The 24,280-nt window shown below is 40.2% G+C and overlaps 1 protein-coding gene and 1 pseudogene across 2 annotated transcripts in view; both read right to left on the bottom strand.

Annotated features, from left to right (window-relative positions):
- Window positions 1–567: 567 nt before the first annotated feature.
- Window positions 568–24,280, bottom strand: part of LOC148021760 (MADS-box transcription factor 23-like) — an 80,869-nt gene continuing 57,156 nt past the window's right edge. The window contains exons 3-7 of one of the 2 annotated variants that reach the window (XM_087696647.1): window positions 1,709–1,761; window positions 1,491–1,590; window positions 1,345–1,386; window positions 1,202–1,267; window positions 568–858 (exon numbers count right to left, since the gene is read on the bottom strand). In XM_087696647.1, coding sequence (XP_087552773.1) covers window positions 790–858; window positions 1,202–1,267; window positions 1,345–1,386; window positions 1,491–1,590; window positions 1,709–1,761 — 330 coding nt within the window. In that variant the 3' untranslated portion in view covers window positions 568–789. The remainder of the gene's footprint in view (window positions 859–1,201; window positions 1,268–1,344; window positions 1,387–1,490; window positions 1,591–1,708; window positions 1,762–24,280) is intronic. The other variant, XM_087696648.1, reaches the window with a different exon arrangement.
- On the bottom strand, window positions 17,511–19,021 carry LOC148021761 (uncharacterized; annotated as a pseudogene).

The following is a 24,280-nucleotide window of genomic DNA, read 5'->3' as shown; positions in this document are numbered from 1 at the left end:
ATTACAAGGGTTTTATCTTTCACCTTAGAAATTGAAAAATATCAATCATAATTCTCATAAGATAATAAATAAGGAAAAGATTCAAAAATCAAGTTTTATAAGCTAGAAGATTAGGAAATTTTAATAATGCTATGAAAGATTCATCTAACTTGTTACATAGGTAGGCCAAAAACACCACAAAGACTTTTGGAATAACATTGTTACTAATAATAAGCATACAATATAGACATATAGAAGTATATTAAGAAACAGAAATTGAATAGGGATGACAAATAAAACAATTGTTCTCTATAATAGAGGTCATATCCAAAACTTACAAAAACTTTATTTTGTATAACAGATAATTTGTTGGCTTATTGTTCTCTGTGACCAGGGTGATAACCAAAACTTATCACAATCATTTTCATCTAGCATTGGCATTGGCAAAAAAATTTCAATAGGCTCACTTACGAATGAAATAGACCTAATCATACCTATATTTGACATACTTACTACTCAATTGCACATGGAAGATCAAGAGGGCATAAAGGAAATAGTAATGGTTCTATCATAGCAATGAGAAATATAAAGAGAATACAAAGAAAATATCAATGTGTTTATATTAGGTAGAATATAAGTCTATTAATACTTAAGAGAGCTTAGGGAAAGAAAAGTGTTTGATTGTCATATGACACTATATAACCACATGCTTATATTCAAATGATACATTGTTTTGTTTTTTTTTTACATGTTATAAAACTAGTTCTTATATCTACTCTATTGATATTTCAATGACCAAATTCCCTTGTGTTAATGATCGGCTCCTCCCATAGTGGAGTTTAAGTCAAAGTCGAAAGGACATTGACAAAGATATTGTACCTGCAATATAAATACAATGGTAATGACATGTCATGATATGATAAAATCCTAAAATATTTCAAAGAGAGCTAATATAATATGATAGATTTTGGTATCTCTACATGACACATTCTTGAAATGCAAATACACTAATTATGACATAAAAGAAGCCTTGGTTTAATTTTTTGATAGCTTACATGAGCTTAGTAATATATTGAATCCTTTTTTCAAAAATATCAAGGGCAAGGACAAGTATTTTAATTCTAGTCATTACAAATACGATAGTGGATCTTTGTAATATGGTCAAAAACACAAAATAGAATATTTTAGATGTTAAACATAAGATTATATAAACAAGATGTACATTGAATTGTTTTATAGACCAAACCTGTTGCCTTATTTCGTTGTTCTTCTTTTCCATTGCTTGACTCTACAAAAAAATAAAGGGCTTCATACAAATAATGCGTATAAAAAGTATGTTATCTAATCCAACGCTTATTTTCTTACCTTTCTTGTAAGGATTTGTAATTGCTCCATTGCAACCTTATCCTACAAATGACAAAAGCATATACATAATGCCTTAAATATTGGAAAACTTTCCTTACAATTGAGTTCGTAAAATCTTATTCTCATTAAGAGTGTTGGTGTGTTACCTTGAAGACATCAATGTTTCTTAGTCCTTTGCATATTTTCTTCTCCAACAGACCAAGCTCCTCAATAGTAAGAGAAGTCAAGTCATCACCCTTGAAATGCCTAGAGAGAGAGAGAGAGAGAGAGAGAGATTCCAATGTAAAAGATCAAACTCCAATATAATGCCACTTTCATGTAGATTAAGAGACCATGTAAAATTAAAATTTGAGTCAATTATAACCTTCTGTCTTTTTGTATATGATCCACCTTTCTTCTTAGCATCATCACTTCTTGCTACACATCAAACATTAATCTATTAGTCTTTTGGTCTACATAGAGCTTACAAAAGTTCTTTAAATCAAATCAGGGTGTTTACAAGGCATTAGGCACATGACTAGGATTGCAAACCTTTCCATTTCACAATTTTGCTACAAAAATGCATAATAATTTAGTATGTAAAAGAAAGTTTCATGAAACATCCAAACAATAGTAGATGACCTTGATATTATGAGTGTTTCTTTACATTATCTTAATATATCCCACCAATATTTCATGTGTTTCTTTACATTATCTTGATATAGTCCACCAATATTTCATGTGTTTTGATACATTATGTTTATTCACTTAAGGTGCTTAAAAGCTAATTATTACATGATAGAGGAAAGCGTGCTCATTACTACTTGTTTTCCAACACATCCTCCAAAAAGTCATTGATTTAGTTACATCTATATCTTTGTAAAAGTACAATTGTGGTGCATCATATGAAAATACTTTCAAGAATATTCATTGAGCATAAGATAGGAGTTGAAAACCATAGTACAAATTCAGAAAAATCATTCTTGAGAACCATCATTGAGGTAACACCATTTAACTCTACTTAGCTATGAACAAGGGAGGCAGTAAGGCATAGGACCTATTATGACAAATATAACTTATGTGCTTTTTACAAATTCTCAAGGAATTAAAACATTATAATTGCCTTTTAGTTTAATGTCTTTGACAATCCCAAAATCATTCCATTTCCCCTTAGTTGTTTTGGGTGATTTTGCCAATGCAATTGCACACCTAATATAGAAATGCCATGTCACCTATGATATTTTTCTTCTCTTGTATCACTCTAGCATGTTGCAAGTAGTAATGGTCTCTAGGCATGGTTGATCATGCTTTTCCAAAACCATGAGCATATGATCATAGATACACATGCACCTTACGCACATATAGGTGCATTCAAACACACATATACCACACTTTTGGGAAGTGATTCATCTAGCTATTTAGCCAAGATATAGTCCCCCTATCAAGGGAAATTGTGTCTAATATCTTGTTCTTGAAAGATTTGCAAGTTTATTCCATAATTTTTTTCGAAATACTCCTTTTATAGTTGTATCTCTATAAATTGATCATGGGGAAGGGTGTTGACTACTGAGGAAACCTTCAATATCACATGCATTTAAGAGGTTTAACCGAAAAAAGTTCTCAAGAACATAATTTCACAGATACAATGGCCCTTTTCTCTTAACAAACCTATGTATTTCTCCCAAATTTCACTTCAGAATTTGCATATATAAATGTATTTCTATACCTTCTCTTTAAAAACCAATCAAGCCTAACTCATTATAGGAGCTCAAACATAGAATCCACTGAGAGCCAACCAATACGAAGAGTGGAATGAATCCAAAAAAGTCCAAATTCTTAAAAATGGAAGCAAGCCAACAAACTTTACATATGGAACTTGTAAACATCATAACATTCAACCAAAGCTCTCTAGGTAATGTAAACATTTAAATGATGAATCCAATGATAAAAAAGCAGCCAAACAAAAACATAAAAGTCACAACATGAGATGTGTAGGTAGGAGATATATTGGATGTGACAATACCTAAGAATAGGGATGTCAAAGTGAATGGATATAAGAGAAGGATATTGTTGTGTTAATGTGGATAACTACAAAACCCTCGACAAAGAAGATGGCATGTCAAAAGGACTTAATATAACATGCAACCTAACATTAAAATAAATAGGCCAAGCATGTTGATGTGGCATGGAAGAGAGCAAACAAAAAGTAGAGCACTCTACCCTCAAGGGCTACACCTCAAAAATGTAGGTGTACCACATGTAATCAACACAAAGGTTGTTTTATTTCGTAAACTTTATAAGATTGCATTTAAAAAGAAGGGTTTTTATAAGAATTTGAAAAAAAAAAAAAAAGAGTAAGTTTCTTAAGGAAAATGGATCTTTAAGTCTATCCTCAAGGGGATAAATCTACAAAAGGGCGTCATTTAATGCAGGGGATTTACAAATTGAATAGTGAAAGAGACCACGAGCGCACATGCAAACTTTCAAGAAATCATCTGGTGGTATCCTGGCTGAAAATTATAACCATGGTGTATACCACATTTTGACGAAGCCACCCTACCGACCATGGCACGTGCGGGCATGATAATCGACTGACTGACGCGTCGATACTTCCTTTTTGCTCCGTCTGGACGTGCACAGATCATGCGAAAGACTCTCACCAGTCACGCATGGATTCACACAACCTTCTGGGCAGGGCATACTCTCGAATTATTGGTACCCAACAAGGAAAAGAGAAGGTTCTTCTCGTGCATTGTGAGTGTGCCGCCAATCTGATAAGATCGAGTCGTGCACTCAGTCTTCACATGCAATGGTTCTTCTTGCCACCCACTAGTCCCCCGATGTCTCAAAATTGAGCTTATGATGTGTACTTTTAGTTCATCTAGGAAGCACATTCCTATGATTTGGGCAAGTACAAAATTGTTCTAAAACAATGTGCAAAATTTACAGGGGCACGATGTGGTCAAAAGGAGACATAACTTGCTAGTCTTCAGCCCATTAGACATCTTGGAGGTGAGGAAATTCATTGACAATAGTGGCTAGGTGCTAGGAGGCTTCTTTCAAGGGTAGGCCTTGCCATTCGATGAGGTACTCCTTGATAAATCGAGATCTTAAGCATTTATCTCATTGCCCGATGATTGCCTCGGAGATATATTGAATTATACCCTCTTCGTCTATGGGGGGAAGTTCTTCCACATAGTCCACTTGAGGTGCCAATGAAGGGCTTCAGCTGGTTGATATGAAACATATTGTGAATCTTGGTGGTAGGGGGAAGCTCTAATCAGTAGGCTAAATCACCAACTCTCTTAAGGATCCAATAGGGCCCATAGAAACAATGGGCCACCTTGTTACTGCTGCCCTCTTTGAGAGTGGAGTAATGGGACTTGGGCACTTTCAAGAGGACCATCTCCCCCTCTTGGAATTCCAAATGCCTTCTTTTCTCATTATCATAGAGTTTCATGTGAGTTTGTGCCTTAGGAAGATTCACCTTGCATTCCTAAAGCAGGGCCTGCATGCGATCCACCTCGACTTTGCTCTAAGTGTTGATCTTATCATTGAATAAGACTATGGGAAGGGAAACCTTGTACCCATATAATGCCTCAAAAGGGGAAACCCCAATGCTAGAGTGGGTGGAGTTGTTATATGCAAATTCAGCCAAGTGGAACCACATATCCCAACACTGTTGTACATCATGGCAAAAGTGTTGTAAGTACGTCTTAAGCCATTTATTTACTCTTTCAATCTAGCCATCTATCTAGGGTGGTAAGAAGTAATGGATGGAGCAAGCTTGGTGTCCATAGATCTAAAAACTACTTGCCAAAAGTTGCTCATAAACTTGGCATCCTAATCGTGCATTATGACTTCTCGTAATCCATGCAACTTGAAGACATACTCCATAAATTGAGTGGCCACCTGAGAGGCAATGTATAGTGTCTTAGTGGGGTAAAGTGAATAGCTTTGGTGAGTCGATTAACTACCACGTATATATTGTTCCATCCTTTCTTTGTAACGGGGAGGTCCATGATGAAGTCCATGTGATATGTGTCCATTTCCCTTTAGGAATAGGAAGAGGCTACAAAATGCTAGCGAGCCTAAGCATGTTGTTCTTGTTTTGTTGTGGCATGGTCACAAAATCCTTGACATCCCTCCATAAGTCTTTCCAATGGAAGTTTTTAACAATCCTATCATATCTTTTGAAAACACCCAAGTATTCAGCAACAGTGGGGCAAGAATGTGTCTCGTCCATGGTCATTTGTGTGAAAGGAGAAGAGTCAAGGATGACAATCTTTCCATGGGACCAAATAAGGTCATGATTGAGCTAATGTTGGGATTTTTCAGCCATTACCCTATCAAAAGATGATGTACCAAAGACACAGTAGGGTTTGCAGGGAGGATACAGAGTGAACTCGGCAAACATGGAGAAGAGGAGAGAAGAGAGAAGAAACTCTGATGAATGGAATGATGAAGACCTGAATCATGGAGTGAATGTGATACAAGGGAACAAGGGTGTTGTAGCACAAGGAAGATGATGAGGACAGCCAGGAACCGCGAACCTCAATGTCCTCTTGAAGGGGTGTGAGAGAGGTGGAGAGGCTGGAGAGAAGAGGTGACGGATTGAATGAATCAGCCATAGGGAATGAATGAGAGAGTGGCCTATAAATAGGCACAGTCAGTCTAGGATGGCACCCCTTTTCGGGACTGCAAACCCTAAACACAAAATGCAGAAATGCAAAAGATACAAACTGCGGGTGAAGGGTTTCTCAACACCCCCTCTTAGGCCCAAAAAGGGGATCAAGAGAAGAGTGAGGTGGAGATGCAATGCTACATGCTGAAGAACGCTCATGTAGCAAGTGCCACTTGGACAGTGTCTCTCGTGGGAAAATTGTTCACTTGCCCAAGCGCCCCTAGTACAAAGATAATGAAAACATGCAATGCATAGGAGGAATGTCACACTTTGTGTGGTATTGAGAACCATAAGAATATGCCCATACTCCATCTCAAAAGATGGCTCCATGCTGACCAAGGGATGAAGAAGATCCACTTTGTAATTTGAGAATGCCACCTAAAGGGAGACCATTGAAGATAGTTAGGAGACGGGATGAGCAATAGAACCCGAAACTCAACCTCAGGAGAGAAGCCACTAGCTCCGTGACTCCATGTTGGAAGGAATACAAAGGCCTAGCCACCAAGTCGTTGTTGAAGACCCAAGGGTCCCGATCAAGGTAGGTCCTCTAGATCTTGGGTATGAGCAGAGAAAATGATTGCTCAAAGGAGAGCCACTCCTCGAAAGTGAAAGGTGGTGGCGTGTGAAGAACCTCATGGCACATAGGATCCCTCTCTAAATCACAAGGAGTAGAAGTAGGAGCCCCCTCTGAAGCTGAAGAAGAAATCGAAGCCCCCTCTGAGGGAGAAGCAAGAGAATAATCCCAGGTCTAAGGAAAAAGGAAATCCAACCACTCAAGGCTCACGGATTGCGAAGAATCTCATAAAGAAGAAAGTACCATTGGTTGTGCCGAAGAAGGTATTTGGGGCTCAGAACAAGAAGTCAGAAAGCACCCAAAAGTAGCCTCTTGAACCTAAGTGGAATAGGGTGGAGAAGAAGGAGGCTCAGGATGAGTCAAGGGTGGGGAACAGCCACAAGCTCTCAAGAGAGTGGACTGTGGAGGAGATGTGGGATGTGGAAGCCACTATACCTAGAAATAGGTGATGCCAGGAGGCATATTACACGGTGGATTTTGTGCCACGGTGGATTCCGTGAGGTTTTGTGGTGGATTTCGTAAAATTTTATTACCGGGGCTCATACACAAAGTTAATTCTTTGTGCGAGAAGTCGATGGGGACGCCTATCCTTTTCGGGCGTTTTGTTAATTTTATGTGTACATGGGTGATTCCATAGCGGGTGATTCCGCAAAATACATATTTAAATTAATAAACGTTTATGAGTTTAGAGTGCGCACTCATGATAAATTAAGGTTAGGATTGATTTCTAACCAATTTATTTATGTAGCTGAAGACTGCTAGGTATTCACTTTTGTCGATTTAATTGTTTTATTTTACTAACGATTGTGAATGCTTTAGTTGATGTGTAGAGATAGCAGCGGTGGCAGTGGAAAGCATTGGAGGATAGCGTGTATTCAAGTTATCGTCAATATTTTGATGGGCGCATACCTTAGGTATGGCGCATATATTTTGTCGTGCTTATTTATCAAGGCGCTTGATATTCATTTATTATTTTTGTATGTGCATGGGCGCACGATTTAGATATTTGTATTTGGACATTGTATTTGGGTACGCCTGACTTCTTGGGTGCCCATTAGCTTTAATTCTATTTGGCACAAAAGCAAACTCAAAAGCTAAAGCGTGCTATTTTGTAATTTGGGCTATTATTTGATCTTGAAGATGATTAATATATGAAATACATGCTTTGTAGAGCGCTCACACAAAGCATGGGGGAAGATTGCACCCAATTGGTCTCTTGTTCATGTCGTGCAAGCTTTCTACATTGATTTGTGTGCAAAAAGTAGAGTTCTTTTGTTCTTGGGGACCTTCTGATGCTCACTACGTGCGCTTACGGCATCCGATCTGTGCACCCGTATAGATGGGGGAAACCTCTACATTGTGGGGTAGTCTTTGGGAGGGCTTATCACCTCATAAGATCTTAGAGCCTTTGTGTGCTCGAAAAGAACTTAGTGTGTGTTGGGTACAGCTTATTGCCTTGAGCATAATACTTTGATAGCCAATGGAGAGAGAGACTAAAAACGGAGGAAAAATCAGCAATAGCAATCAGTATGCTGAAATGAGCTTCAAACAGTGTATGGTAAGTTGGAAACATGAACCAGACTGTTATAGACAGTAATGGCTAGCTTGGACCGCAATGTCCTTCGCATCCAGGGCATGGGCAGCAAGATGAAATACCTGAAATATTTAAAAACGAGATTATTTTCTAAATGGAGAATGATCGATAACAGTCGCTTTGCTGTAAAAAACTCTAAACTGCAAGTGGAAGGTCGAAATAGGGCCAGACTGTAGATGACAACAAGGGACAACTGAGACTACGATGTCCACGAAAGGGGTGTGGGCAACAAGTTGAAAACATCTAAAACCTACAAAAATGAGATTTTGATATAGTGGAAGAAGAAGAGAAGTGGATGCTGAACCCGCCACCGGTCTTTGCCATTACTAGAGTGGAGGATCTTTGCCACTGTTTGAGCAGATCCAGTTGTGATACCACGTTAAAAAAGATGGCATACCACCGAGACAATAGGGTTTGCAAACACGGAGTGAAGTCGACAAACATGGAGAAGAGAAGAGAAGAGAGAAGAAACTCTAATGAAGGGAATGAAGACCTTAATCATGGAGTGAATGTGATACAAGGGAAGAAGGGTGTTGTAGCACAAGGAAGATGATGAGGACAGCCACGAACCACGAACCGCAATGTCCTCCTGAAGGGGTGTGAGGGCGGTGGAGAGAAGACGTGACAGGCCGAATGAATTAGCCGTAAGGAATGAATGAGAAAGTGGCCTATAAATAGGCATAGTCAATCTAGGATGACGCCCCTTTTTGGGGCTACAAACCCTAAATGCAAAATGCAAAAACACAAAAAACGCAAACTGCATGTGAAGGGTTTCTCAAGAACCCCATGTTGTAATTCCTAGAATATGTGGTTGAAATCCTTGTCCAAGAATAAGCTTCTTGAAGATCCTCGATTGTACTTTGCATGCCCACATGTGAGAGAGTGAATCAGCCACGATGTTATCTTTTCTCTGAGTGTGACAAATGTCAAAATCATAGTTTTGCAATGTCATCACCTATCTCCTTTGCTTATTAGGAGTCAAAGTAGACTGAGTCAGGAAGCACTGGAGGACTCGATGGTCACTCTTTACTTGAAAGAGGATGTCATATAAACAATAGTGTCATTTCTTAATAGCATGGAGGATGGATAACATCTCCTTGTCATACACATTCATTTGCATCTCCTTGTCATCAAGCTTACAACTCTCAAAGCAATCACACCATGCTCTTGCAACAAGACTGCACCCATATCCCTACCACACTAGCATTACACTGAATGGTAAAATCCTTGGAGAAATTAAGAAATATGAGGATGGGGGCTAAAGTAAGAATTTCCTTTAGCTATTTAAAGCTATGATCAATGGTGGCATCCTAAAAGAATGATTCATTTTTTAACTGATCAGCCAAAGGTGTGCAATGGTGGCATAATGCTTAATGAAGCATCTACAAAATGAAGAGAGACCAAGGAAACCATGTAATGAAGTAGTAGGGGATGGAGTGGACCAGCAGACCTTAACACATTGCACCTTTTTGGGGATCAACCTATGTGTCATTTTTGCTAACAATATGTCCCAAGTACTCCACAGATGTTTACATAAAGATACACTAACTTTCCTTAGCAAAGAGTCGATGCTCTCTCAAGATATCAAACACCCTTCTAACTTATGCCACCAAGTGCTTCTCTTGTGACTTGCTGTAAATGAGGATGTCATAAAATAAAACAAGCACAAACTTAAATAGAAAGGGGTGAAGAATTTTATTCGTGAGGCTTTGAAATGTGGTGGGGGTGTTAGTCAAACCAAAAGGCATTACTAGAAAATGATAAAGCCCATGATCAGTCATGAAAGCTATTTTGATCTCACCACCCTCCCTCATACGGATCTAGTAGTAGCCAGAGTGCAGAGAACATATCAATCTTAGTGAAAAACACTCATCGAACAAGTCATCAATCCGTGGGATGGGATAGTAGTTCTTCATAGTGATTTTGTTTGAGTCTCTATAGTTGATATACATGCAGAAAGAGTCATATTTCTTCTTAACTAACAGGACAGACATGAGATGCATAAGGGGAAGAACTGAGTTCAATGAAACTATCTCAAGTAACTCCTTGACTTTCTTTGCAACCTCTTCACATTCACACTTAGAGACTCTATAAGGCAGCTTGTTCACTCGCTTGGAATGGGGCTCTAAATCAAGTGGGTGATCCACTTGCCTCTTAGGGGGAAGGGCTATCGGCATCTGAAATAAATCCTTATACTCGTCAAGTAGGGCCTACAAGGTTGAATAATTAGATACTTTGAAGGGCTAATTTGAATTTTCCTTATTCAAGTGTAAGACAAAGATCTGTAAGCATTTCTTAAACTCTCTTTTGAGTTGCTTTGCTGTAATGAGCTAAAAATCAATATTACCATAAACTCCCTCTAAGCAGATGAGCTATCCATACATCAAAACTCCATGTAGAGCTGATATAAGTCCATAGCAATTTTTTCCAATCATTTCAGCAAACCACAACCCAATAAAAATCAATGAGGCCCATGTTTAATGCAATTAGGTCAACCAATGTCACATAATTATTAGCCAAGCATAGGGAGATTGTGGAACATACATGTGTGCTGATTTCTTCCTCACCATTTGCTACTTGAACTTTCAAGGGTTGTTATAATTCCATACAAGTGCATTTCAATCGGTCAATGACTACTTTATTGACCAAATTGCTAGTACTACCACTATCCATAAGGATAAATGCATGCTTCCCATGAATACAACCTTGAATGTGCAAGGTGTTGGGGCTCCTAGAAACCATCTAAGCATCCAAGGAGACAAAGAAAAGGGAGATGGTAGTCAGGTGGAATGTCAAATCGAATGCATGGGATGGGCAACTGCGTGGGTCAAAGGGAAACCCATCCTCTAGGTCATAGAACTACTCATGATCCACATATTCATCATGCCTCAATAGAACTGCGTGGGTCAAAGGGGAACCCATCCTCTGGGTCATAGAACTACTCATGATCCACATATTCAGCATGCCTCAATATCAATAGGTAAGTCATCCTCATCATTGTGCAAATCTTCCATCACATACATGCTATGAACTTTGAACTTGGCTGTCTTGTACGGGAACTTAGAGGCATTGGTGATAGTGTACTTATACCCACATTTATAACATAGGCCTTTTTTCCTTCCTTCTTCAAAATATTTGGGGAAATGAACCTTTGGCCACTTGAGCCATTGGAGGTGATGCAATGGACTGCGTATTTTCAGCATACTTACTCTCACCATTAGAGCCAAGTACTATCCCAAAAGTGCCATGTTTTCTTTTAGCATGGAAGGGGGGGTAAGTGGGTATTTTGGGATTCCTATTAGGAATGGAATTTCCTCTAAAACCATCCCCATATGGGGTTGACCTCAATGGGGTGCGGGATTGTCCATAGCCTTGCTGAAAACTTTCATTATTATGGTACTTTCTTACATATCTTTCAGCCAATTCAATTGCATCAAATAGTGTGGTAGGCTTTTCAGCCATGACATCCATCGATAGGCTTGGTTCCAACTGATAGATATACTCATGCAATTTGGCATCATCGCTAATGCTCTCCAAATACATGGTCAAGTTCATAAAATGATTTGTATACTCTTGTACAATGAGATTACATTGATCAAGAGTGCATCATTGCCTTACCAGTCACTCTTTTACCACTAGAGATACAAATACTTAAACCATATGCATTTTAAAGTCTTCCCAATCAATGAACTAATGATTCTCTTAATTGATATAGTACCACCATGTGTGGTCAAATCCTTCCAAGTCGAGAGAAGAAAGATAAAATTTTTATCATCCATATGGGAGTAGATATTGAAGTAGGACTCTAGTTTGGATGTCCATTCTTCCAAGTCTGATGGTGAGGGAGATTGCCCATTGTACTTAGTGAGAAGGATCTTATCACACAGAGATCATGAAGGCCTTACTACCCATGGAAATTTTGCTGTCCATACATACCATTATGGCCATATATACCTTGTTGTCCATACATCCCATGTTGCGCATTTATCCCATGTTTCCCATTATAGCCATGCTTCTCATTATTGCCATGCTACCCATGATTGCCATGTTGGCCATTAATACCATACTTTCCATGATGGGAGTGAGCCATATAAGTTCCATTGGGGCTTTGAGAGGGAGAGTAGGGGAGCATCTACCAATGGTGGGAGAGAGCCTCACTAGAGGGTTGGTGGCATGGGTGATGGGGGAGATCAACAGAGGCTTGTCATGAGCATGAGAGGGTTCATCGACTTCATAGGTGGAAGGGGGAATACCCTAGATCCAAGAATGCCCTATGGACCACCATGTAGTGAGTGGCTCTAGTGGTTTATTCGTCTTCGATTTATTCGCCTTTTATTGGGACGAAGTGGTAGCTACACGAGCTACAAGAGTGGTGAGCTGCTCCAAGGTTTTTGAGTCCTAGAGCTCAAGAGGGCCATTTGAACAATTTCTTCATCAAATTTTGACATCATTTGGCAATGATTAGTAACCATGTCATTATGCCTCTCCATGTGATGAAGCTCGTGTTGACATAAAGTCTGGTTCAATAGGCTGTAGGGATCCAAATTGGGCACTTCCTCATGCATAACACCATGGTAATCTTCTACCGAGCTAGGTTCATCATTCATTGAGGTATTGGAGTCCCTAATCTCCCTCTGGAGCTCTTCATGGGCCTCACTTTTTCCTTTCTAGCTAGCCATTTAGATGCAATCCATAGGACCCATTGTCAATAAATGGGGTATAACTTTTGGTGGAAAACTCTGATTGGTGAGACTTTTGATTCAAATAGAAGGGGAGTAAGCCCTCTTTGAGATGAACTAATAATATTTGTGACAAAAAATGATCAAAAAATTCTGCAATTGCATTTCTATGTCTGTCATGGAGTGGTCTGCACCATATCCACAGTGACCTGAGTGCACAAAAATGACCATTATCTTTAGACCGTAGCTCCTATTGGGGAGATTTTTTATTCCAACTGAACAGTACAACCCTCTTTGACATGGGCTATAGGTTCACTCTCCAAGGAATAATACAAAATTTTCTGTAGTTGGATCTTTGTGTGATTGTCCCTAATTGACTATGACTAAAAACATTGTATGTCCCTTTATGCAAATGCATTGTGTGGATGGCTCATAGGCTGAGGGGCCTAAGAATTATCATAAACAACATCCTAGGAATACTGATCATAATTCCAAGTACATTTACATGTTCATCTGCTCTGTGATTCACTACATAAGTGGAGCTTAATGCCATACATCTCTTCTGACTACATACACCTCAAGTGTCATACACATGGGTAACATAAGTACTAAAAGGGTGTCCAAAAGGGATTATTTCATAGAGAGTGGTGGTGGTCACATGAGAGGTACTTGCACCTGCATACAACTGAACTTCCGATCATTGGGAGGTGGGCAAACTTCCCCCGCCCAGGTTGTGCACCCCTTTAGGGTTTTAAGTGGTAAGGGAGGAGGAGGATCACCTCTCTTTTGGCTTACCACCTCACATGGCATCGGCCTTTTTCCTCAGCCAAAGTATACATGGTAGATGTTTTTATTAAGAAATTAGCATGAGATGCATTGGAAAGGAAAAATTGGACCATTTCATGATATGCAAGGATGAACAAGAGCTTGGATAGGGATTACCTTGGCAATCTAGTGACTCACTAGCTGCTACTTACCCCTTTTTACAAATATGTATTACTCACTTGGGATTAATCCAAAGAATACAAGATCATGACAGAGTTAATGTCAGTAAATACAATTGATTTGGGATTAATAACAAAGTATTGGAAAGCAAACGGGGCATTGATTTTAGTGGGTACATGCATACAATGAGAAATTAAACTAGTAAAGCCTCTACAACCATAATCTCTTCAACCAAAGGAATTAAGCTTAGCAAGTTGATTAAGACGAGAGATTAAGATTGTATTGACATACATTTTCAATGTTTGGGGAAGATAGTTAAAGCACGATCCACCATGATGCCAATCTCTCCATCAAGCAAGCCTGATTGATAAGAGCCATCCAATGGATGTAGCCTTCAAGCATTCGAGTAGTGGTTCTACTGATGATGGGTGCTCCTAGGCTTGTACCCAGGCTTAACCTTTAGTAATGGAAAAGAATCTCTTGAGGGATAAACTTCCAGGGGTTGTGGGTTGAATGAGCTTGGGTCAAGCTTTAATGGTTGTTCAAGATAGGGTACAACAATGAATCAAACCTTGCAAAAGGTGGGAGCTCAAATGTTGAGAAATGAGGGCCAAGACCTAGTCACAAGGAGGTGGAGGACTGTGAATGCCATGGAGAATCACTAGGGAAGCTGAGTAGAGAGCTAGGAATATGGCACCTAAAGCAGGGAATAGTAGTGCAAAATGCACCACAAATTGCGGGCTATTCCTTAGGGTAAAAGCCTAGCAGCAACCCTTCACAAGGGTGCTCCACTTGGTCCTTAGGGGGTACTTAGTGAGAAGGATCTTATCGTAGAGATCATGAAGGTTTTGCTACCCGTGGAAACTTTGATATCCATACAAACCAATATGGCCATATATACCTTGTTGTCCATACATCCCATATTGGCATTTATCCCATGTTTTCCATTATAGCCATGCTTCCCATTATTGCCATGCTACCCATGATTGCCATGTTGGCTATTAATACCATATTTTCCATGATGAGGCTGAGCCATATAAGTTCCATTGGGGCTTCAAGAGGGGGAGTAGGGGAGCGTCGACCAATGGTGGGAGAGGGCCTCATTAGAGGGTTGGTGGCATGGGTGATGGGGGAGATCAACAAAGACTAGTCATGAGCATGAGAGGGTTCATCAACTTCATAGGTGGAAGGGGGAATACCCTTGGATCCAAGAATGCCCTATAGACCATGTAGTGGCTGTAGTGGTAGAGGCTATCGAAACTTGTGCTTGGATTTATTCGCCTTTTCTTGGGACGAAGTGGTAGCTAGCCAAGGTACAAGAGTGGTAAGTTGCTCCAAGGTTTTTGAGTACTAGAGCTCAAGAGGGCCATTTGCACAATTTCTTTATCAAATTTTGACATCATTTGGCAGTGACTGGTAACCATGTCATTATGCCTCTCCATGTGATGAAGCTCATACTGACATAAAGTTTGGTTCAATAGGCTGTAGGGATCCATATTGGGCACTTCCTCATGCATATCACCATGCTAATCTTCTATCGAGCTAGGTTCATCATTCATTGAGGTACTGGAGTCCCTAATCTCCCTCTAAAGCTCTTCATGGGCCTCACTTTTGCCTTTCTAGCTAGCCATTTAGATGCAATCCATAGGACCCATTGTCAGTAAATGGGGTGTAACTTTTGGTGGGAAACTCTAATTGGTGAGACTTTTGATTCAAATCGAAGAGGAGGAAGCCCTCTTTGAGATAAACTATTAAGATTTGTGACAAAAAATAATCAAAAAATTCTACAATTGCATTTCTATGTCTATCATGGAGTGGTCTACACCCTATCCACAGCGACCTCAGTGCATAAAAATGGCCATTATCTTTAGACCATAGCTCTCATTGGGGAGATTTTTAATTGAAACTAGAGAGGAAAAAGACCTCTTTGACATGAGCTATAGGGTTCACTCTTCGAGGTGTAATACAAAATTTTCTGTAATTGGATCTTTGTGACTATCATTAATTGACTATGACTAAAAACATTGTATGTCCCTTTATGCAAATGCATTGTGTGGATGGCTCATAGGCTGAGGGGCCTGAGAATTTCATTAAAAACATCCTAGGCATACTGATCATAATTCGAAGTACACTTACATGTCTGTCTGCTCTGTGATCCATTTCATAAGTGGAGCTTAATGCCATACATCTCTTCTGACTAGATACACCTCAAGTGTCATACACATGGGTACCATAAGTACTAAAAGTGTGTCCAAAAGGGGTTATTTCATAAAGAGTGGTGGTGACCGTAGGAGAGGTACTTGCACCTACATACAACTATCAAGCTTCGGATCATTGGGAGATGGGCAAAGTTCCCCCGCCAGGTTGTGCACCCCTTTACGGTTTTAATTGGTAAGGGAGAATCACCTCTTTTTTGGATTACCACCTCGCTTGGCATCGACCTTTTTCCTCAATTGAAGTATACATGGAAAACGTTTTTATTAAGCAATCAACATGAGATGCATTGAAAAGGAAACGTTGGACCACTTCATGAGATGCAAGGATGAACAAGAGCTTGGATAGGGATTACCTTGGCAATCTAGTGACTCACTGGCTACTATTTACCCCTTTTTACAAATGTGTATTACTCACTTGGGATTAATCCAAAGCATACAAGATCATGACAGAGTTAATGTCAGTAAATGCAATTGATTTGGGATTAATAACGAAGTATTGGAAAGCAAACAAGGCATTGATTTCAGTGGGTACATGCATACAATGAGGAATTGAACTAGTAAAGCCTATGCAATCACAATATCTTCAACCAAAGGAATTAAGCTTAGCAAGTTGATTAAGATGAGAGATTAAGATTGGATTGACATACCTTTTCAATGTTTGGGGAAGATAGTTAAAGCATGATCCACCATGATGCCAATCTCTCCATCAAGCAAGCCTAATTGATAAGAGACATCCAATGGATGAAGCCTTCAAGCATTCGAGTGCTTCCACAGATGATGGGTGCTCCTAAGCTTATACCTAAGCTTAACCTTTAGTAATGGAAAGCTTCAAAGAGATCTTTCAAGGTTGCCCACAAGAAATCCCTGCATGCTGAGCATAGTACGGGGAAGTTTAGGAAACGGGGAAAATGGAAATGGGAAAAACCGGAGTTTCGGAGTTTCAGCCAAATTTTGAAAACGGGGAAATGGCGTTTCGAACTGTACACTTAAAAATACAGTAATATGTGGATATGTAAATATATCAATGCCTACAACAACATGTATTCAAATTTTATACAAAACTTTGAGTCTTCATGTCATATGATTAAAATCTTGATTCATTACACATTTCACGAGTCACGAGTCATGACTCACGAGTGAAGATTGAGGCGTCAAGATTGAGGACTCAATGGTTGAAGCTTAAGACAGCTTAACAAAATTAAGACTCAATTTTCAAAATATAAGGCAACAAAATGAATTAAAATTTATGACTCATGAAAAATCTATGATCTAAACTTTAAAGAGCAGTGAAGACTAACATTAAGAACAATGGAACACGAATGAAGATGCATAATAAGTGGGATCAAGATACAATGATAGTAACTATGTCATGTGAATAATCTATTATCTGTCAAAACTCCAAAGTCTAGTGAGGCTATAAGTATCAACATCAATGAACAACCGACAACTCTAGTCTAGACTCTACATTGCTAAACTGACTCCTATATATCACGAGTCATCCGGACTCTGAGGATGTATGCACCATCTCCTCGTCTGACTCCGAGGTCCATGATCGAGAAGTTGATGAAGCAACCTCAGCCTCATCCTCAGACTCTGGCTCTAACTCAATCTGTGATGCACGACTACGTGTGGCCCTCACTCTAACCCTCCTCTATGCACAAGTCTCATGCACTATTGTCGATAGCTCCTCATAGAGCATGGATTAGATATCCCCCTCCTCCTGTGGTATCTGCGGAATATTACACACCTTCTCTATATCAATCTTGTCAACATTCACCTGTAAAGGTGAACGAGACAAAGATATATCATATGAGAGGAGATTCAATATGTTCAATGTTCAAAATTCATACATATCAGGATTTTAGCAATGTCAAGTGTCAAGGATTCAAGGTTAAAAAGTTAATTATACATAATACTAATCATTATCAATTTACCTATGAAGGCTCAGGGGACAGAGCGGTCCTCTCAAGAAGCTTGAGATTGCAATGGTAAAACACTAAATGCTCCAATTGGGTAGTTGTGAGCTTGTTTCTCTTTTTGGTGTGGAAGAGAGCCCATGTGCTCCAATTCCTCTCAGCATGCCCTAAACTACAATCTTGCGAGATGACCCGAATGGCAATGCATTTATATTCAAATCTAAGAGATTGAGGTTAAGTAATTGGCAATTGCTAATATGCATGCCACAAAATCAACATTTGGGTGGGCAATAGATTACAGAACTTGTTACCTAGGTTGCATAATGCATTAGATAATCAAGATTCAAAATATAAAAGTCACCAATCACATACCAAAGTAGAAGCATAATTGCCATATTTCTCCCACCAAGAGACAAGCTGAAGCTGTGTCTCTCGAAGCCTAGATATGGGTCAGTCAAAATGAAGAGAATGATTGTAGAATGCTAGCAAATCATCCTCTACTCTTCTCATCATATCTATATCATCCCCTATGAGGCGCCTCATGTACTCCATGAAGCTCTCCCCTAACTCCTCACTAGTGTACTGCTCCTCGCTACGCCAAAGGGGATGCAAGATATGTGCGACAGTATGGATTGGTTTATGAAACCAATTCCATCGTGCATTCCACATTGCATGAATCTCATCAATCCTATAGATAAAATATGTTAAAAACTTAGAAGTTAGAATAATGATCAATCATCAAGAAGTCATTAATACCAAATAGTTACATGTGTAAAAGTTTTAAAAAAACTTATTTGTCTTGGGACAAAGAGCTATTGCAAAGCAAGGCCTCGTCAATTTTATCCATATACTCATATAGAAGCCCCAAAGTACTCCCCTCCATATTAGTGATGCCCAATATAGTGTAAATAGGAGTGAGACTTTTCACCAATGCCTCTGCCTCAACCCACCAACTCTCATTTAAAATATGGCGCCTAAAAGCAAGAGCCTTTGGAGACTCTCTCTCACTCCATGTGAGCCATTCCTAGCATGCAATGGTCCGTATCAATTTTCGATGGACCCGTATCAACCTCTCCAATACAATAAACATATAAGCAAATCTAGTGGTGGAGGGCTTCAATAGCTCAAGTGTGCTATTGGCTTAAAACATGCTTGTGACAGATGGCCTCTTTTTCACAAATCTTACCATGCTTGTTGCCGTCTTGAAAATGTCATCCACCCAAGATATTTGCCCAACATCTTCAATAAGCAAGTCAAGGCAATGGGATGCACATGGAGTCCATACTATGCTAGGAAAATCCTCCTCAAGCATACGTCACATAGACACACGATTGCTTCTATTATTTGTCACCACCTACACCACATTTTGGACTCCTATGTCCATGATGACATGTCACATGTACTCCCAAATGAAAGCTCCTATGATGGTAAGACCTGAGGCAGAGGCATCGATGGCCTTAATGAACATGGTGCCTTTACATGAAGACACAAAAACATTGTAAAGATTCCTTTGGTGCATATCTGACCATCCATCACATAATATTGTGCATCTATATTTCACCCATGTCTCCTTCAAGGGCTCCAATTGAGCCTCTATGGATGCTTTGTCCTTTCGAAGCTCTCGTGTGAGTAATGCATCTGCAGATGGACCTTCCCACTCACACCATATGCAGCTTACTGCCCTGATTGTCTTCTTCCATTGATGTGTAGTGGCCACATTGAAAGGAATAGCACACCGAATAAATAAGTGTGTGGGTTTCCTAGTTGCCTCTACAATTTCTTGCCTCTAAAGTCTTACATGGACACTTGCACCATGCAAGGAGCCCTTTTGCCCACCACCACTAGAAGATGGCAACGGGGTCCTTTTTGCACTTGGACCCGATACGGATATGGATGCACTTCTTTTTTATGGGCCACTAGCACCTCCAATTTGGCTAGTGCCACTAGGCCCACTAGCCTCGCTTTGCTCCATTTGTGCTTCATTAGCCCCATGTGGTGTTGATTCATTCTCTTCTAGGTTAATACCCATACGCTTTCAGTGCCGCCAAAGATGGAGACTTATTGTTACTTCTACCGGCACACTTGCACAAGGCCGATGTCTTTGTTGGGAACGCAAGCCAAGTGGTCTTTCACGCACGTTACACTCCCCGATTTCTCCAATCCACAATAGTTGCACTACTACTTCTTTGATCCGTCGCCTCGTATCCCTTGATTGGAGTAACATGCCTCCAATATGGGTCCGGTGCCATGATATGATTAGCCTTTAAGAGTCAGGACCTAGGTAATGGATTGAAGGAGGAGGAGAAGGAGAAGAAGAAAGAAGAAGACGGAGAAGAAGAAGAAGAAGAAGGAGGACGAGGAGAAGGAGGACGAGGAATAAGGAGGAGAAATAAGGAGGAGGAGGAGGAGGAGGAGGAGGAGCAAGAGGAAGAAGAAGAAGAAGAAGAAGAAGAAGAAGGAAGAAGAAGAAGTAGAAGGAGAGAAGCCTGAAGGAGAAGGAGAAGAATAGGAGCTTAGAGGAAGAGGAGGCGGGAGCTGGCTGTTATAGGTCCGAGAAGGAGGAGGGCTAAGGTGAGAGCTACGCAAGTGACACGAAGTCGAGAAGGAGAATGAGTTTCAGCCTGGATATCCACGCAAAACAAGGTCAGGCTGTAGGATGCTCCCGTTTCCGTCTCGATTCGAAATGGCTAGTCCGTTTCAGACCTACCGAAACGTCATTTCGGGGTACATAGATGCTGAGTCCCATGTCTTCAATCAAAGTAAGAGGTGCAAAAAGAGAGTGAAGGATCTCTTGAGGGCTAAACTTCTAAGGGTTGTGGACTGATTGAGGGCTTGGGTTGAGCTTTAATGGCTATTCAAGATAGGGTACAACAATGAATCTAACATTGCAAAAGGTGGGAGCTCAAATGTTGAGAAATGAGGACCAAGACCTAGTCACAAGGAGGTGCAGGATTGTGAATGCCATGGAGAAGCACTAGGGAGGTTGAGTAGAGAGCTACGAATAGGGTAGCTAGAGTAGGGAATAGTAGTGCAAAATGCAGCACAAATTGCGGGCTATTCCTTGGGGTAAATGCCTAGCAGCAACCTTTCATAAGGGTGCTCCACTTGGTCCTTAGGGGGTAGGGAAGACTCTTGTGGTCTCAATTAGGCACATTCAGGGCCGCTCTGCGGAAGAAAGAGGTTTTCTTTATTGAGTAGCTATGGCAACTTTCCTGGAAAGAGAGAGAAGGGGGGCTAAAGCAAAAAGTAATTGAGATTTTGCCCTCTTCTAACTCTTGAGTCTCAAACTTTGGTCTTGAAACCCCTAAAATTTACATGATAAGGAGTGACAACCTACTAAGCTAGCCATTTCACCTCCAAATATGTCTAAGTCTCCAACTATAGCTCCTCTTTGCTCCAAAAAGCTAGAACTAATTGTGGTCCTTTCTGTTGTACCTATACTTGTGACCTGAGTAACTAGGGTTTGAGATTTGAAAAGGGACTAGATGGAGAAAGTGAAAAGGAGAAAAAGACCAAAGCCTAATGCTCTGATACCACTTGTAATGAATGAAGTTGAGAAGAGAGAGGAGAATGAGTTGGAGAGAGAGATAGAGAGAAGGAAGAAGAAGAAGAAGAAGAAAGATTAGAAGAGGAGAACGCTAGAAAAGAGAGGAGAAAGGAGGAGGAAGGCATGGAAGCCGAAAATGAAAGTGAAGAGTATGTTCTTGATAATAACTAGATGTCCTAAGTTGGAACTCTTACACCTTATATACCCCGATCAATGTGACTGGGTGTCAAACCCTTGGTTCCCATATATCCCACTTGTTACATCTGGATATTGGTTCTACAATGAATCAAGCTACCTTATGGGATCATCTCAACTCTCAAGCTCAATCCTTCTTCTAATTTATGAGTTTGCAATATGTTGTTCTTGTACATTGACAGATACTTTGGATAGCACCAAAGGTGTGGATGAAGCACTCCTCTTTACCATCCAAAGACATTTGCCTACTGGATTACCCTATACAAAAAACTCTAGATGCTATTTGTTAATGATACTCGTTCTATGAAGGATCACATTAATAAGTTGGAGGATATGTGGGATGATCTTCCATCCCTTGGTCAAAATATATCATGGTGATGATTCTCCTTACTAAGTTGCCATCTCCAAAGTATGATGTTTTCTACACCCAGTCGCTTACCTCTAGGGTTTGAGACACTCTTCTTTGGGACGAGCTCACTCCACTTGTCTTGGAGCACGATGAGAGACTTACAGGGATAGGAGCCAATGGATCCACCTCCATAAAGGATTTTACAACACATAGAAGGGGGGAACATGAAGGTGAACAATAAGTAGGATGATAATAAGGATGAGAAAAAGTCCAAACCTAAGTGCCCCTACTATGGGAAAGCCACTCATTTAGAGAATAAGTGTTAGTAGAAACATCCCCACTTGAAGCCAAAGGATGGTTTCAAGGATTCAAAGGCTACTCTAGCTACTACAAAGTTTGCCTTTTTCTATCTATTCAAAGTCAAAGATAAAAAACTTGTCTCTTCCACTAAAGAAGAGCCATAGCTCCTAGACAGTGGAGCCTCTTCACATATGACATACCGATAGGATTGACTTCAGGATATTTTTGCCAAAGGGTGTTCTTTTACCATTGGTGACAACCCCTCCATCCTAGTTCAAGGAATAGGGACTATTCTATTGAGTTAAGAAACACATTATGTGCTAATTAGCAACTTAAATAGCCCCAAAACAAGCTTAATTCAATGAAAACCCTAAAATGGGGCATAGTTCGAGAGAGTTCAATGAAACCCTAATTTGGGAGGGTCCATCCTCATCTATAAATAGACAGGCTACCCCCATTCAGCCTCAATTCCTTTTTGTGCAAGATTATCACGTGTGAGTGCAAATTTTAGTCACCCATTCGTCCACTCACGTGGTTGTCTAGCCCCAATGACTACTACCACACCTTCCTCTGTATCTAACACCCCTCCATCAGCATTGACGATAGTTTCGTAACCCTCCTCTGGTTGCTTTGGAGTTGCAGATCTTGGCGACTACATACACAGCTTGCGTCAGCCTCCCACAACTTATGATAACCTCTCCTCATCAAGCATCATTTTACAACATCCTCTTCTTCCTACACTCTAGCTGGTGGTCATAGACTTGGGATTTGTCTCTGATGGACTCTCTAACACACTGCTCTACCCTTGGGCACACTATATCCTCTTAAATTCATTTACATCATCCATCCACTTCAGAGTTGTGTTCTTTCCATCCCTTCTTTTGTTTTTATGTTTGAGTTTTGAGTTTTGCGTTTAGGATTTGAGTTTTTCTTTCTGTGTCTATGTTTGTCTCCTTGTGCTTCTACCATGGTAGAACACTCTATGTTTTCTTAGTGCAAACCCTAGCAATGTCTCCATAGTCTTCTTCACATGCTATCAGAGCTGATGCTCTTATAAAGAGTATCCTACAAATATTCTGGAGTGTTAGTCTTTGCACAAGGCACACAATATGACTCATAACCAAATCACAATGTCACACACCTTCTCATGACCCCATGATGTCTTATCAGGCTTCTCCATCACTCGAGGCCCTGAGGAGGCATTATGGACTTGGTGAGGAAGATGGCACTCCATATTCAGCCTCACCATCACCCTCTACGTTTACACCCATGCCAAATATTCTAAATTTCATTGACCTCACATAGGAGTTTGAGGAGTACCTATGCAACTAGTATGGACCAAAAGACACCCCTTTTTCCAATTTTGCTACTCCTTCTGAACTGGTTGGTAAGGCTAGCCACCTTTCTAATCATGGAGGAATTATGACATTTGGGATGACTAGCAGTCCATCTTCATCATCTTGGCTGGGCCCAATTCCGCTCTTGTTTTTCCTTTTGGTGTGCAGGATTCAGATGGTCAAATGTGTGTAAATCTAAATAGAGGGGGCTCAAGAAACAAACATTTATCATTAGGTATACCTACATCTTCTATTTCATTTGAGCAAGTCAATTACTCTTCTTCTCTACTCCCATCCCACCCTCTTGTTTTGAAGCCATATCACACTCATTTCAAAACCTTGACTTACATTCTACATCCACCTCTATCACACTGGGAGTTGGATCTTTTGTCTCCACTCCTAGCATATTCTCATTCTCTATTCCATATTCACACTTCCTTGTCACTTCACATCACAGTGCCTTGTTAGGGGGCATTCCACCTCTTAACACTATCACCTACCCTTTCCCAAAAGCCATTCCACACTAAAGGGCTTTGTTACACAAGGAATGACACCCTCTAACGTAGTTCCCTCTACCTTCCCTCATGTAGGCACATCTTTTCTTACTAGACTAGCTATGAT

This window comes from Lygodium microphyllum, chromosome 17 (genome assembly GCF_053477565.2).
Source record: "Lygodium microphyllum isolate KBCC chromosome 17, Lygodium_microphyllum_v1.1.10, whole genome shotgun sequence".
In the NCBI taxonomy this organism is placed as follows: Eukaryota; Viridiplantae; Streptophyta; class Polypodiopsida; order Schizaeales; family Lygodiaceae; genus Lygodium; species Lygodium microphyllum.
The sequence above is the reverse complement of the archived record's forward strand: the minus strand, read 5'-3'. Positions and strand labels throughout refer to the sequence as shown.